At 33.8% G+C, this 17,927-nt stretch overlaps 2 protein-coding genes across 2 annotated transcripts; both read right to left on the bottom strand.

The window, feature by feature from the left end:
• Window positions 1-388: 388 nt before the first annotated feature.
• Window positions 389-3,026, bottom strand: LOC142548690 (uncharacterized). The gene is made up of 3 exons (XM_075657168.1): window positions 2,875-3,026; window positions 2,634-2,782; window positions 389-1,963 (listed from the first exon to the last, which is right to left on the bottom strand). The coding sequence occupies exon 3, from the start codon at window positions 1,932-1,934 to the stop codon at window positions 993-995; it is 942 nt and encodes a 313-aa protein (XP_075513283.1). The 5' UTR covers window positions 1,935-1,963; window positions 2,634-2,782; window positions 2,875-3,026; the 3' UTR covers window positions 389-992.
• A 5,150-nt stretch (window positions 3,027-8,176) lies between these two features.
• On the bottom strand, window positions 8,177-10,480 carry LOC142548688 (scarecrow-like protein 8). Its single transcript, XM_075657166.1, has one exon. It carries the CDS (start codon window positions 10,242-10,244, stop codon window positions 8,343-8,345), a length of 1,902 nt encoding a protein of 633 aa, XP_075513281.1. The 5' UTR covers window positions 10,245-10,480; the 3' UTR covers window positions 8,177-8,342.
• Window positions 10,481-17,927: the final 7,447 nt, after the last annotated feature.

The raw sequence follows: 17,927 nt of genomic DNA, 5'->3' as shown, positions 1-17,927 counted from the left end.
TTGAATTCAAATCCGAAACAAATGAAACAAAATCAAATTAGAACTCTCGGTCGGAGTTAAATTTAAGCTTCTAGTTTGACCTCGAACTCGAATTTTTAAAAATAAATAATAGTGAAATCTGTGTAATTTGTTTGCATCCCTAGGATAGAATAACAATTCTAGGAAGGACAAGGATACCTATAGTTAGCTAGATAATGCATTCATCTTAGAATGTTTTCTAAAAGATGAAAAGGCGCAAGGAAACTCCAGGAAGTGTTTATAATTGCCATTTGAAGTTAGGTTTCGTATTCTTATCATCTGCAATTAAATGCCAATATTGTGTAATGTTTGGTGTTGTAGATAATGCAAACAATATACGGAGAGGATCAATTGGGTGTAGGACTATATAGGTGATAAAACAATTGATATGATTCAACAAAAATTTACAAGCACTCAAGAAGTTCAATAAACATTTACGTTCAAACGACAGTGTAGTCACCACAAGCACAAAGAAAACCAAAAAAAGAGGGGAAAAAAGAATAAAAGACAAAAGTCATCTAAAAAAAAAGAACCTGCTCTGCTTATTTCAGACTACTGCACGAGTAATGCCGAGATTTAGCATGAGTCTGAGATTTCTGGAGGAGAACTGAGCATTGCACTTTTCAATTCAATGCTTATTCTTTTCTCAATCTAAGGCTCAAACTGAATGACAGCACTACTCGTACGAGTAATAAAGAACGTACCTGTTCTGAATAAATTGGCCGTTCGCCCATATCATGATAGTTTCTCATTGTCCAAGTATAATTATGAACACTAAGAATGTACTTTATTTTGCTTGACACAGGCTGGTGTTTCAATGCTTGGCACTTCCAGACTGATGTTCTCTCCACTGGAATCAAACTATCAGGAAAAGAGGGATGATTGCCTGCCGCAGCTCCGCTCGAATCGTCTTCTGACTGTGGCAAGTCTTTGGGTTTCTGCTGCTCTTTCGGGCCACAGTTTTATCCCTGAAACTACAGATGCCCAAAGGCAATTTTTTTTTGCTTAATTCTTCCTCTCTTTTTACCAAGACCATCAAATGGATCAGCAACTTTATCCTTGGAATTAAGTACCTTTAGCTCCCTGTGTTCCAACTTTGTTCGATCGGTTGTACTGGGGTGCGATTCTTCCCGATAAAATAATGTTGGTTTGCCAAAATTTTCAGATTTTGATGTGTTCAAATCTACCCTCGTCTTCTCTATTTCTTTTACAGGACCTTCAATGCTTACCTCTTTTTGTATACCATTTCCAATGCATGTGGCTATGGAAGGTCGATTTCCTTCCCCGATGAGACCTCCACCGTGGATGTAGGTTTTCTCATAAGAGGCTGAATTCTTGAGCCTCTTGGGCTTGTGAGTTTTTGCATCAGAACTCGGTAAGCTCTTTGATATTCTTGGGGAACTGTTTATGGACCGATGCAAATTCCTGGCTAACTCTTCATCTGCTCTACAATTAGTTTTCCCTTTGTTCTTACTGTACAATGATTCAACAGGAATGTGCTTCTTCAACTTGTTCTTTTTCAGACGGTGTTCTTTTTTCGAAGCCTCCTCTGAAAGAGTAGCAACAAGTTCCAAGGCACTCTTGGCAGCTGCCACTGCCTTTGCTGCTTTTGCAGCCTTATCTTCGGCATTAGCTCTCGCTATCCCCGCAATCGTTGCAGCTTCTGTGGCGGCACGCGTAGAGGCTTCAACAATCTCCTCGTTTGTTGTATTAGGATCACTCAACCGGGAGCTCAAAAGACGATTAAGATGGGCATCGAATTCGCTCCCAGAAATTGTAGAAGCAGACAGTATTGGGAAATTAACATCAGAATTCTGTCTCTTCAATCCTGCAAGCAGGCGTTTCCGAGGTGGCAAAAGGGCATCCGCATCCAAATTAGTAACATCACATGCATTCATCTTCGCTTTTCTCAACATCAATATACCAAGAAAAACGCTAGAGAAACCTGCACACAACAATCAACAATTAAAAAAAAGCCTTGAGCACTCAACCCCAGATTCATATTGATTAATTTTCTCACAAGCCACGTCAGATTTGGCATATTTTGCCCTAAAAAACACGAAGTCAAACTATAAAAAACAGCACAGTTCATCAAGTCAAGCAGCTAATTGAAATTAAATCCAAATCCTAAGATTTCAAAGGGAAGAAAAAACAAAGAGTCATAAACAAATCTCAAACAATATACAAACGATAAAGGTTATGGTAAAAATTTACATTCATCAGCAACTTAACTAGTCAAATTTAGGAAATTGAAACAAAATGAGCGTCGAACTTGCCACCTTACGATCTCAATATATAAGTGATGAACTAAAGCATTGATTTAATACCATCGATCGAACTCTAAAGGTTTCAGTAAATACCGATCATATCAAGTTTTGTGGAATCAAAAGGGTTTCTCGAGAACAAGCCAGTATTAATAAATGAAAGAAAAATACTCTGATGCGGCAACGTTCGGGTAAGGCAGTGAAACCAAATTTTTGTTTCATAAAATCCAGAGCAAAATGCATATTCTGAAACGATGATTAGTTGATGGAAACAATAAATACACCAAAACTACACATACATATCGATATATATATATATATATATATCAATCAGGGATTCAATTCATGTACCTGCAATTTGGATTTCCGCAAAATGTACGATTTCAAATTACTTCTCTTAGTCCCCCGATGTGCGATTCTGAAAAAAAAAACTCAGAATTCACGACAAAATCCTCTATTATCTTCGATTCAATCAACTCCCTCAGCTACAATCCTCATTCCTGCAACCAAACGGAGAAGTTCATATAAAGAGCTCGAGAAAAAGGGCGGCGGGATGCGCGGTAATTGAATCACTGAATAGCTAACGATGAACCTTAAAATGGAGAACGACCGTCCGATGAAGTAAGAATCTTGGGTCGTTTGTTGTTCTCTTCCTCGTGTTAGAATTTTTAGGTTTTTTTTGCTTAGAGGATATCAGTCAGCTTTGTTAGTGATTCCATTTCATTTGCTATTTATTTCTGTTGGCCATTTGACGAAAATACCCCTTTTGTGATTATTTACCCCAATCCCATATCTAAGCCAAAGCTCCGGTTTTTTTTTTTTTTTTTTGTCAAGGTCTTGTTTGTTTATGCAGTTTGATCAATTGAAGTTAAATGAAATTATACGTGAATATTATGTAGTGTTGGTTGTGTATTAAGGTTAAGTTTAAGTAAAAGTGATCGATTAAAATTTGTGGTCAAAAAGATTTAATGTAACTGATAGGACGTGAGTATAGAGACTAAATTGTAATTTATATTTTTGTGATAAACTAAAATAAAAAGAATAGGTCTCTTGTGAGACGGAGACGGGTCAACCCTACCGATATTCAAAATAAAAAATAATACTTTTAGCATAAAATGTAATAATTTTTGATGGATGACCCAAATAAGAGAGTCGTCTCACAAAATACGACCCGTGAGACCGCCCCACACAAATTTTTACCAAATAAAAATGACACTGATTACTAACACATTTATCTATATATTGGTTATTGTCTTTCGTGTATCTCTTCTAAATCTCATTATTAGAATTAGATCCAGTGATAAACTAAAAGGCTATAAAAAAAACGTGTAGATCTGGAACATCTAACACTTTGTTCTAAAGCATAATCTATACTACTATGATCTACGATGAACTTTTCCATTGATCACTTCTAAAATTCTTTTCTATATTGTTACGTATCTTATAAAGATGAAATAAGTCAATTTATACGCACAAAAAAGAAAGGTATACGATTTAATAGATTACACTGTTAGTGTACAAAATTGGATGAAGAGTGCAAGCGAGCCCAGCTGCTTGCTAGTTGCATCAAGTTCAGCTTGGAAACGACTCTAGTCAAATCCACGTCAAGCTAGTTTGAACACTACTGATTCGAGATGAAACAATTTCATAAAAATGTGTGTGTGTTCGTGTGAACAATAGTAAAAATTGTGTTGAATCACTCAAAACTAGAAGCTTTTGTTCCAAACTTGTACTTCATCAAACTCGAGCTTTGGTAGGTGAAAAGATACCGACCGGCGACCACCTTCACCGTTCCTTGCTTCCCGAAATCTGGGGAAGAAAAAAAGGAGAAAAAGTGTTGTCTTTGGATGCTGGTAGCTTAAGCAGTTGCTGCACTTTAGGGAACAACCTAATATAATTGAGTTTGCAGAAACAATGAAAGAAGGCACCACCTCTCTAGACAAACTAGAGCTTAAAGTCATGGAACCCTGAAAATAATTGACTGAATATCCGATCATTCTTCATCAGTGTTTAAAATTCATCATCCAATATTGGAATACTTGTGTCTCAAATAATGATCACGATCTTGCTCATCACATGGATTGTTGGAGCTTCAGGGATAGCGAGGTTTTGGGTTCTTGATCAACATCATATCAATATTAATGTACCATGGCTTGGGGCGATATTGGTGATCTAAATTAGTAACATCACATGCATTCATGCTCTATTATCTCTTCTATCTCTCCATGAGACAAGGGATTTTCAGGCTGAACCATGAATCATCAGTCCTCATCTCACATTTCACATCTAAAATGCTGATGTTCGAACTTTTAGATGATGGTGCAAAAGGTACTTTTTTCAATGACTGCGCAACTGTTGTAGATGGCCTCACGGGAAAATCTGAGATACCCAAGAGGAAGACTAAGTTCCTAAACCAAATTAAGATAATGATGAAATATGAGCAAATTGGTTTTAGGAATGGATGGTTGGCATGTTCTTCTGTCGAAGTGCTGTCCTAGGCACCTGTTGTTAAGATAGATGCTTGACTGAGTTCGAAAGGTCACTAAAGGCTATCCGACCACTGTCTTTTGCTTTCTCGGTCACCATTGAAAATTTTGTTTTCCCTTCAATTTTGGCTGTCTGATCAGAAGCAGAATGAAGTTTTTCTATCCATGTAAATGGCATATGTTTGATTATCCATCTTACCCAACTGATGCATGGAAAGCTTTATCTTGAACTTGATATATATGTCATCAATTCTGAGCCCTCCTGCCACCGATTTATCCTTTCTTTCTTTTTGTCTTGGGTACATCAAAACTTCCTCGTAGTGTTGCTCCCGCAGAAAATCAACATGAACGAGCGAAATCCGATTACCAAAAGAGTTCTATTTTATCCCTTAAAGCAGGCCGCAATACTTAAGAAAGTCTTGATCCAATGTTGAAGCCGAATGAATGCACTGGCATCAACAACCAGTGAACTTGTATGAGTTGGATCTCAGGATCGACAGGAGGGAGTTGGACATATAGAAACTATCCCGAATCTAAGACAAGAGCGCCTTCTACCAAACCTGCATCCAACCATGGAGGCAAGGTATGCTCTAGGAACTCTTTTTCTGGATGCCAGATTCTATACTCTGATCACAACATAATCCATTCATGAATCAATTATCTCAAGTTAGTCATTATCTGAATATTTGGTTGAATTTTAAAATTTAAGATATTTGATTCACATGTACATGACTTTCTTTATGCTCGAAAACCTGATTCTCTTTTTGTCAAAACAAAGAAATTCAAAATTTGAAGGAGCAACTTTTGGAGTTGAATCTCATATTGGTAATTTATTTTATTTTTTTGGATAAAAAAAACAGATTCAAATTAACTAAGGAGCTAGAAAAATCTTAAAAACAGAGATTCATATTATTATATATTTTAATAATCACTTAAGCATTAATACCAATGTGTCAAAGCCAACATCGTAACCATCGCCGTCTTGGGTTAGTAGGACAAAAACTTGTGTGAGACGGTCTCACGGGTCGTATTTTGTTATACATATTTCTTATTTGGGTCATCCATGAAAAAGTATTATTTTTTATGCTGAGAGTATTACTTTTTATTGTGAATATTAGGTAGGGTTGACGTGTCTCATAAATAAATATTCGTAAAATCCGTCTCACAAAAGACATACTCGACTAATAATACGATGTCAAAATTAAATAAGATGATGTAAGATTTAATACATTTAATTAAATTAAATACATGAAATTTATATACCCAACTAATTAAAAAACTTATGGTGTGAGGAAATGCCACAATAAATATCCAACAAAGGTTTGCAGACTGTAATTTATCCGGATTGCCTCACAATCATTCAATATTCATTTAATGCCAATTAACACCACCCAATCTGCTCGATTAATATTTTCTTTATATGTGACTGTGTTTGCGCACATAATGAACAATACATAATTGAATATGTCTCTTAGTGAGACGGTCTCACGAATCTTTATCTGTGAGAGGGGTCAGTCCTATCGATATTCACAATAAAATATTCTTAGCATAAAAATTAATACTTTTTCATGGATGACCCAAATAAGATATTTGTCTCACAAAATACGACCCGTGAGACCGTCTCACACAAGTTTTTACATGCATAATTAGTATTTCAAATATAAATGTTTATATGTAAAACATATACTAAAAATATGAAATAAACTGGACAGATGCATGTATTTCTTCTTCTAATATCCCAAATTTTTTTACTCAAAGTAACAGTTTATATCCATCGTAACGTTGATCAATCATTTTTACACTTCCATAAAAAGTAACATAATATAAGCTCATCTATATCGTCTTTATTTTTCTATGTAGGACAAACCCAATATCCGTTAATTTTTTCTACAAAAATTTACATTAATATATAATCTGACACTCTAATTTCACAAACCCGTAACAAGTAAAACACGATTTTTGTTGCACATCAAATAATAACCATTCTGTCGTACGTTTCTTACATCTTATTTCATGTCAAAACAAATGAATCCACATGGGAAGGAAAGATTTAAAATAGAAAGAAGATGTCCCTTGGAAGTTTATGTTTGCTTCTAAATATTGTTAAATATAATAATTAAAAAAAGGATTCGCAATGGAGACTTGTTTTGACCAAATTTAGGATTAAACAATTGCAAAGAACGTGATCACATAATTTTAGGTAGCTTCGTTTCGTGGGAAACTGGGAATATGCCAAAACTTAAAAACAGAAACAAAGGAGGAAAAAGCCCATGATATGTTCAGAGTACCCACGCCACTTTCTTTTGGCAAAAATTTGTGTGAAATAATTTCACGAGTAGTATTTTATGAGACAGATCTCTTATTTGGGTCATCCATGAAAAAATATTACTTTTTATTATGAATATCGGTATGGTTGACCCGTCTCATTGACAAAGATTCGTGAAACCGTCTCACAAGAGATCTACTCATTTTTTGAAAACCCATCTTAAAAACCGAATAAATCTTGTATTTTAGAAATAAATTTGACTGTTTAATTATTAAAATATTTATATATATAAATCAATACAAATATAACAACAAAATAGCAACATAATTAATTCAAAAATAATGGTGTCAGCTACAGCCAATAGAAAAAATCGTACACGTGCCCCACCCGACCTCGACTATGACCAAACGTACCATAAAAATTAATATATACAAATTTCACACAAATTGTATTACAATTTACACAATAATCATAATCTTTTATCTTTACTATATAAAAAATTAAAAACGAATATATAAATTAATGTGGCGTGATTAATCATATCTCGCGCAGTATAAGAATATCATGACAATCAATACCCACATATCTCTCTCAAAGAACCCATCGTGAAAACCGAATGCATCTTGTATTTTAGAAATAAATTTGAATATTTAATTTTTCAAGCAAAAACTTGTGTGAAACGATCTCACGGATCGTTTGTGTGAGACTAATATCTTATTTAAGTCATCCATAAAAAAATCTTATTTTTTATCCTAAGAATATTATTTTTTATTGTGAATATCGACAAAATTGACTTATCTCACAGATAAAAATTCGTTAAACCGTCTCTTTTATTGGAATTATTATACAATAAAATTCCAACGAACGTTGATGCGTAAATTTGAACTTGACACGAGGTAGTGGGTTTGTTTCAACATACCCGTGCAGGCAGTGCCTGCACGGGCAATGAACGGCCCGGATCACTCCACATGAGTGATCCGGGCCCACCTTCCTTAAAAAAAAAAAATTAGCTCGAAAAAATCCGAACCGTTGGATCGACCCCTGCAGGCAGTGCCCGCAGGGGTAGGGTCGACCGAACCGTGGTTTGAGGCAACCGAAAATGCACAACATTTATTAGTAGTTGTGTTACTTTTTTTCTGGTGGGTTCACAAACATTTCATTTTCCAAATACAAGCCTTAATACAACAATAATTATGTGATAATGGAAGCAATAATGACAAAAATATTTCGAATCAATACTGATTAATTACTATTATTATTTAATTAATAAAAACTACTTTTTTCGAAAAATAGATGAAGATGATGAAATTAATTCCAAGCAGATGCGACGGTAAGTGTTCGTCCCATCCAACCAAAGCAGATGCCTCCGGAATGCTCGTTGACAGTGAATCCCGGGTTGCCACGTGTACTCGAAACCAACTTGGATCGGAGCGAATCGGCGGAGAGTTGACTCATGGGTCGAATCTTGAACCCGGCCATGCCCACCCGGGATCGCCATTTGCCGAACATTTCGCATCTCTCCACGCGATCCCTCCCTTCGCACGCAACCGAGTTTTTTATTTTCCGGCTCAGTCCCTCCTCGATTCGAACCCTGTTCGAGTTAACGGTGGCATCCAGCGAGTCGAATAACGCGCCGTAGTGTTCGCAGACTTCCCTCACACGCGCCACCAGAGGTGCGGTGTTTGCATTCATTTCTTGTTCGACGATTGTCATCACGGTGGGGGACAAACCTTTCACGCGGCGGAGCATCTCGTCTCTTGGATTGTCTGTTGTGACGCTTTCGTCGGGGAGTTTGTAGAGCTGGAATGCGAAATTCACGGCTAAAGCTTCGTCGGGGTTTATTTCCAATCTTTCTCTGCTCAACTCCATGATGTTTGCGTCTTTGACGCATATTGATAAGCAAACGCCGAGTTTATTTGCCAGAGATTTGAGCTCCTCCCCGACAATTCGCAGGTTTTCTTCGCTACTACAGCCAGGCGCCGCGGCGGCGGGATCTGTTAAAGTTGTGATCTTTAACATGGAGGTTGGTTTTCCTTCACACTTCTTCGCTGCCAGCACGTGGAGCAAATGCATGTACTGTCCGCCTTTCCCGATATCCAAGTCCACGACATGAATCTTGTTGAAACCCTGTTCTGAGGTGGCTTCAAGGATGGCTATGTTTGCAGCCATGAATCCCAGCTTGAAACATGAAGAAAACTCGTACAACATTTGGGCTGATACTGATTGTTCTTTACTGTAAAGCTCGGATACCGGAGGAGGATTTAATACAGGGTTAACGCGCGATTTAAGGGATGATATCACGTGTGCTGCGAGCCTCTGTTCTGAGTTCCCTTTCACGCTAGCCACCTGTTGGAGGCGCGTGAATATATCAGCGGCAATTTCTGGCTTTCCTTCGGAGATGGCCAAAGCGGCGTCAACTAACGATTGTTTTGGGCAAGGCAGAGGAGGTGAGGCGGAAGTGGACGAACACGAAGAAGAAGAAGAAGAGGTTGGCGATGTGGAAATGGGTTTTTGGGCCGGGTTAATGAGATTCTGTATGGTTTCAGACCATTCGCTGCTCGTAACAACAGAAGTTGCTTCTCCTTCATCTTCATCACCTAAGAGCTGTTTCTCCAGCTCCTGTAACTTGTGATTCAGCATCTTTTTCTGCGATTCTTGCGCAGAGAGATCCTGGCCGGGACCCAAATTCACATGTGCCTGGTTTAACACCAACTTTGGCAGAGAAATACTAGATGGAACGTTATTAACGTTGTTCGTGTTTGAAAGAATCAAAGGCTGTAGCCTTTGTTGCTGCATCGGAAAACCGTACCGCGGGTTTGTGCTGTTCACGAGAGAATTGGATATGGAAGAAACGCCGGGCGACAGGGTATTAACCGGTGGGAAATCTACGGGAGAGAGAGTGGATATCGGCGATGCATGCTGGTAATTAGCCCTCGGCTTCACGTTCCTAAGATAAAACCCCAACCCGTGCTGCTGCAAGATGCTCTGTTGATGCTGAAATTCAACGAGAGACCTTTTCCCGATCAGATCGGGTCTCCGGTAGGTGGCGATCTGTGCATTCGGGTCGGTCTGAATCCCAGAAAGCGGCGACTTAAAAGAAACCTGCTGCTGTGAGTAGATATTTTTGCTGTCCATGTTCAATGGCATGTTGGCGGGCCTCCTGCCGGCAGTGAAGAAGTCCGGCAAGCTACCGGAAAAACCAGAAGACATTTTATCCAGAGAAGAATCGGAATTTGGTTCTTCAATTCAGAGATGTGCGTTTAACAAGAAGGCTTGATTTTGGAAACTTCTTTCCTTTTTTTGAGATATAGGAAAATTCTGCATTTGAAAATGAAAAAGTCGAAGGACCCTTAGGAGAGAGAAGAGGGAGTGGACGTGCAGAGTCAGAGTTTTTTCGATTTAAGTAACTGGAATAATTCTAAGTTCTAACCTTCATTCATCCCCAGAGAGAAGCAATTGTCTCGTAGAAGAGAGGAAAAAAAGGCCAAACTTATAATTCACAGGTTGTTAAAAATAAAAATTTATGATAAAAAATAAAAAATTTAAATTTACAAAATATATTAAAATATATATTTATAAAATTTTGTCTATTCAATTGTGTTTTTTTTACAGATTAAGAGATTTATTTATATAAGTTCTTTAAAAATAATCTAAAAATAAATATATCACTAAATATATCATGATTCACACACTAATTTTCAATATTACAACTCTTGTTTTCAACATTCAAACTCTTATTTTCAACATTTCCCCTTGTGATAATAATAATCATACAATGATTGTCTTCATTATGTGTATTTATACTGTCTCATTAAAAACCTTACTAGGAAAAACCCATTGGGATAGAAACCACAGTAAGGGAAAAGGAGTGCACTCATGTAAACTCATCGTCATGTTAACACAAACGATTCTTCACAATTTTTGTAGATTGTGCATCCCAATATTATATATATGTTTTCTGACTATTGTCGTAAGAAGTGTCTTTGTGGAGAGATTTGATGAGTTTTCACTTGACTGAATGTGACGAATATCAATATTTTTATTCTTCTCAAACTCTTGGGTGAATGCGAAGAAATTAGGGGGAATATGTTTAGTTCTATCGCTTTTTATATATCCTTCTTTAATTTGAGTAACACATGCATCATTATCTTCATATAGTGTCACGGACTTCTTGTCGAATGATAATCCGCATGAGATCTGGATATGTTCGGTCATTGATTTTAGCCACACACATTCACGACTTGTTTTATGTAGTGCAATAATCTCGGTGAAATTTTATGCAATTGTTACGAGAGTTTGTTTCTGTGAACATCAAAAAATTGCAGTGCTACCACGAGTAAATACATATCTGGTCTGGGAACGTGTCTTGTATATATCCGATAAATACCCAACATTAGCATAACCAATTATGCTTTGATTGGTATTTTTTGAATACAAAAGTCCCAAGTCTGTCGTTCCTCGTAGAAAACGGAATATATGTTTAATTATGTTTCAGTGTCTCTTTGTTGGATATGACCTAAATTTTGCCAATAAATTTACAATAAAAGATATATCAGATCTTGTACAATTTGCAAGATACATAAGGGTAACAATAACACTTAGATAAGGTACTTCTGGAGCAACAATAACTTCATTATCTTCACATGGACGGAATAGATCTTTTTATATGTTTAATGATCTAACAACCATTAGAGTACTTAAAGGATTTGATTTATCCATATTAAAACGTTTAAGGATTTTTTCTGTATAATTTGACTGGTGAACAAATATTCCACATTCTTTTTGTGCAATTTGCAAACCCAGACAAAACTTTATTTTTCCAAGTCCTTCATTTCAAATTCTTCCTTCCAGTGCAACATAACTTCTTGAATTTTCTTATTCGTTCAGATGATGTTTAAATCATCAATATATACAACAATAATTACTCATCCAGATGTTGCTTTCATAATGAAAACACAAAGGCATATTGAATTATTTACATATTTTTTTTAATTAAATGTTCACCTAACCGATTATACCACGTTCGACTGGATGATATATTTCCATTTTACTCAGTCCTGTCGATTTTTACATTTATCAAAAGATTTTGATTCATGATCTTCATTACCATTTATAATGTCAAATGGCACATTACAAGAAAATATCTCATCAATTTTTTTTTGATATTTTTTTGTTCCATATTTTTTCAATATTAATATAATTGATAGCGATGTCACGATTCTAATCAGTTTGTAGTTCTAATAGAATATTTTCATCATCATGTATTTCTTCCGGAATATCATTATCTATTTTGTAATCATCGTGTTTCTCTATGCTTTTTCTTTTTCGATGATTTTTATCCTTTGAACCGATTGGTCTTCCATGCTTCAAACGTTTAATGACATCATGAGTATCTTCACTTTGTTTCTTTGGAATTTCAATTCAAGTAAGGGCATTTACATCACGTATATATGATTTAGTTACCCTTTTGTGTCTGCAAATGCATCTGGTATTTGATTTGCTATTCTTTGCAAGTGCACAATTTGTTGTACATCCTTTTCATATTTTTTAGTTATTTATTCCAGATTTAACAATGATGATGTATATCATGTAATTTATTTTTTAATATGTTTCTTTTCTCCCCCTAGCATTGTTAAAATTTCATCATTAAATTGACAATCAGCAAAACGTGCTATAAATACTTCGCCTGTATGATGTTCAAGATATCGAATTATTGATGAGCTATCATAACCAACATAAATTCCAATCTTTTTTTGAGGTCCCAAGAAAACATGCTTTGCATTGAAACTTATTATTTTGAAAGAGAACATGCTTTGCATTTAAACTTATTATTTTGAAAGATCTTATGGTCTTTCAGCGGATGACCATGTGTATTTTCTATAATTCTTCGCATCATTATTGAATCAGGATGTCCTAGTTGATCATGTCAATTGATTAATATTGAAGAATTATCAACTACCATGTTTGATTCAATTGGACTTATATGTGTATAATGAAATCCAATAGGGAGCATTGATAGTTTTTCAACTGCATATTTCTTTTCTAATTTATATGTGGTAAGACACATATATTTCTCATTTTCTTCATTTATTGTCCGAGTATCATACCGTGGGAATGTATGTCATTAAAACTCAACAAATTTTTTTTCGAATATGGTGAATACAATGCAACATTTATCAGAAATTTTGTACCAATAGGTAACAAAAAATGTGATTTACCACAACCTTTAATCAAGTCTATAATAGCTCATATTGTATTCATCATTATTTTTATTTGTTTTAGTTCCAAGAAATATCTTTTATCTCGAAGAATAGTGTGCGTTGTACCACTATCAGGTATTCAAATTTCTATGGGATTAGTTCCTTATTCAGTTTTGTTCATAGCAGTTTTCATATTTGAACTTCAAAAAAATATATCTGCAATGAAAAAATTACCGACAATATATATGTAACTTATTGAAAAATATATGGCATATCATAATTATACAATAAAACATTGGCATATGAGCTCATGAAAAATAAAATATTTTACATTTCAATTACACCAATATATTGATCATTTTCAGATAAAACTTTCAGAAAATATGCAGCATCAAAATGAGTTGAATCACTCAAACAGCCACTGTGTTCAGTGAAATTGGTCTCGTTTTCTTTTCCCTTTATTGATTATTTATAGAGCTTACAGAGGTACTCGGGGGCACGACAAATACGAGACCAATGTCCTAGAGTGTCGCATCTAAAATAATAACTTTCAAATCATTTTGATTGATTTTCATTAACGCTCATGTTCTCATGATGCATTTTCAATGAGTGGTTCGTGACGACCTTTTGAGATGAGTTATAGAAGTAACTATCTTGATTGTTTTTCAAAACCACATCCGCGACCACTTTGTCTTTGATTTTGATTTTGGGTTTCATGTTTAAATTCATTTTTACTTACAATATTTATTAATGGCAATGCTGTTGATCTAGTGGGTCAGGACTAAAGATTTCTTATTATCAGCTCATTGTTCTTTTCCGCCACAAGAATTCATGGAATAATTTCAGAATATCTCATAAATTCACGCCCTCTATATTGTTGTTGTAGAGTTATATTTGATGCGTGAAAAGTAGAAAATGTTTTTTCAAGCATTTTTGATTCCGTAATCTCATGTCCACAAAATTTTAATTACGAGATTATTCGATACATCGCCGAGTTGTAATAACTGACTTTCTTAAAATCTTGGAATCATAACGTATTTCATTCGTCACGGGCCGTCGGAAGTATAACTTCTCTTATATGCTCAAATCTTTCTTTTAGTCATTTCCATAATATCATGATATCTTTTTCAATGAGATATTCACATTTTAATCATTCATCAAGATGTCGACGCAAAAATATTATAGCGTTTGCATTTTCTTGTGATGATGAGATATCACTTTCTTTAATGATCTCACTTATACTCAATAACTCAATGTGCATTTCTACATCGAGAGTCCACGACGTATAATTTTTTTCCGTAATGTCGATCGCAACAAATTCGAGCTTTGTCAAATTTGACACTATGATACTAGAAAAATAACAATGCATTTTATTAGTTAAGTTCTAAATCTATTAATCCGATAATAAAAAGTAACGGATAAATTATAAGTATAAACATTCTTAAAAATAAAGAAAAAACGCGAGTCAACTATTCTCCAATAAATACAAGTCTAGTGAGTATAATAACCAAAATAATTATACAAAATAACCTTGAAAGAACCATCTTCTTCTTCTTCGAAAATTTTGATGAAGACTATTTTTAGGGATGAAGAGTAAGTCTGGAGTGATTGAATGTATTTGTAAAATCATATTTATATGGTAAAAATAGTTTTTTATGACCGTCACAAAATATTAAAAAATAAATGTATGTATATATAGTTAATCATGTTTAAATAATTATATATATCACATCACAATATTATAATGAAGTGTCAGTGACTCTTTTTATATAATACCGTGAGATTATACAAATATATATAATTATTATATAATAAAATAAAAATATATAACATTACATTATTTTAATGAGGTGTCATAAACTCCTTTTATATAATAACATGATATTATATATAAAATATATACACAATAAAAATAAATAAACAGTAAAATAAATATTCTTACTTTTGAATATTGTTACATTTTTCTTGTGAGCTTGGAAAAATATAGAGAACCGAACCTTCAAGTATCGTGATGATGACATGTTAAAAATAAAAATTTACGGTAAAAAGTAAAAATCTCAAACTCACCAAATATATTAAATTACACACTTTGTAAAAAATTTTCTGCGCAATTGGGTTTTTCTTCACAAATTGAGATACCTATTTATAGAATTTATTTGAAAATAATCCAAAAATAAATACATCATCACACGTTAGTTTTCAATATTTACAAGTTTTATTTTCAATACTCAATTTCTTATTTTCAACCATTATTATATTAATAAATAAACTATAAGTTTGTTTATTATTATATTAATAAATAAACTATTTGATAAATATATACATATGTACCATAATAATTAGTTGAACTTTACATATGTATATATCGTATAAACATGGCAACATATTAACCCAATAAATTTTTTTTTAATGATGGATATTTCTCTAAACCACCGTAGTGTACATCCCAATATGAACGAATTTATTGCACCAATGAAGTTGTAAACCCCAATGCAAAATTAAAAAGTTCTTTAAAATTACGGGAAATTGGTCTTCAGTCCTCAGTCGTCGATTTTTTTTGTGTTCAGTCCCTGGGTACTTTTTTAGTATCACATTTCTACATGAAGTGTACCACATTTCCACATGAAATGTACCATATATTATATGACATAGTACCACAATTTTATGGATAAAAAATAACCCAAAAAAATGTTTTGATTGGAGATTTTTCATCAACTTACCCTTAAAATTATACTATCGAAGTAAATCAAAGGAACAAAAAGGATAAATGCTGATTTGATTTGGGGAATCGGCGCGTGTGTGCCACCAATGGCCGAGATTTGTTATAAATCGGACGCAGCGTGTGTATCATCTGACACACAATACAGTTGTGAAGAATTTCACACGACAAATTGGCATGAATGGATTCCACGACATATCCCCAAAACTACTCAATCCCTACACGATATCTAACTATTTATTACTTTATATTTATATTATATTTTCAAAAATAAAAATAATAAAAATCACCTTATTATTAATGTCTTTGATGGATGGAAATATTCGGACAAAAATTCGAGTGAGACGATCTTACGAATCGTATTTTGTGATACGGATCTTTTATTTAGGTCATCCATAAAAAATATTACTTTTTATACTAAGAGTATTACTTTTTATTGTGAATATAGATAGAGTTGACTCGTCTTACAGATAAAAATTCGTGAGATCGTATCACAAAAGACTACTCCATAATTAATATATCAGATAGATAGATATTTCCACTCACCATTTCAAAAATAATAATAATTTTATATACTTTTGTTGTTTGCTGACGTGGACGACTTCCGGTCCACAACCCAAGTTGATCCCGGGTCCCGGTGACCGACACGCGTTACGAATTATGATTGGTGCTTTGTGATTTTTGGCAAAGAAGTCAAAACTCGGAAAGTTTCCCATGTTCATGAGAATTTGGTCAACGGGTTCGTGAAAATTAATCTAAAATATGATTTATTTATTTTCACAAGTCTCGTGAATTCTAAAGTAATTATAGAGTCCAACCATATTTTGGGTTTGGCACACATGTCCAGATTTCATGCACCGAACGAGTTTGTTTCGATTTATGGAAATTATGAATTAGCTCGATTATTATATTTTTTGTTTGAAGGATAGGTATCTTATCTTGTGAGACAGTCTAACGAATTTTTATCTGTGAGACAGATCAACTCTACTGATATTCACAATAAAAAATAATACTCTTAGCATAAAAAGTAATACCGAATAAGAGATCTGTATCACAAAATACGACCAGTGAGACCGTTTCACAAGAGTTTTTGTCTGGTTTAAATCGATTTGAACTCGACCGACTTTGACACAACCCAAACAAATAATTCCCAAACAAATAATTCCCAAAACATTCTTCTATTTTCTAGAATTTGTAAATAAAAGAATAATAAATTATTGTGGTTACATTTACACCACAGTTGTCGTTCTCGACTTTATTTAATTGTGAATGGATATTTACGGAATATTATATTATATATTATTTTATTTTAAAAAAAGTTTGGATACAAAAGAAGATGATTATTGGTCATTGAGTCGATAATGGAATTCCGGCCATATGATGGGAAATTGGAACAAATGTTCAACTCGGCCACCACAGTTTCCCAAACCTTTTTTCTTTTTTTAAATCAAACGTGGCCCAGTTACTGTGATTATCCTAAAAGTTTGATTAGTTATTAAACCTACGTGGCGGCCTGTGAATTCAGTCATTTAACTTAATATTTTAATGATCATTTAATATAGTTTTGGCATCATATTTTTTATTTTCTGAAAATATATGATGCGAATTAATGCAATGGATTGGTTCATGGAATCTCAAGTGAGAGTATAAACAACTATGTATGGATACAATTAATATATTTTTGTAGAATGATAATTTATTTTATTATTTTTAAAAAATAAATAATTATAAAAATATTAAAATTTTTGTTTTCTGTGTCATAATAATAAAATCGTATTTTAAATTTCATAAAAAAACAAAATGATAAAGTGATATTTTAAATTTGATAAAAAAAACAAATGATAAAGTGAGAATTTACGAAGTGAGTATGAAATGATAATTTAAGAAAATATATAAAAGGAATGAAATATAAAAATAATATCTTTTTTTAAAAAATAAGTATCTCAGCTTTTTTAAAAATATGTTATAAACGGT

The sequence above is a fragment of the Primulina tabacum genome, chromosome 6 (genome assembly GCF_025594145.1).
Source record: "Primulina tabacum isolate GXHZ01 chromosome 6, ASM2559414v2, whole genome shotgun sequence".
Taxonomy (NCBI): Eukaryota; Viridiplantae; Streptophyta; class Magnoliopsida; order Lamiales; family Gesneriaceae; genus Primulina; species Primulina tabacum.
This window is presented reverse-complemented; position numbering and strand designations above follow the sequence as displayed.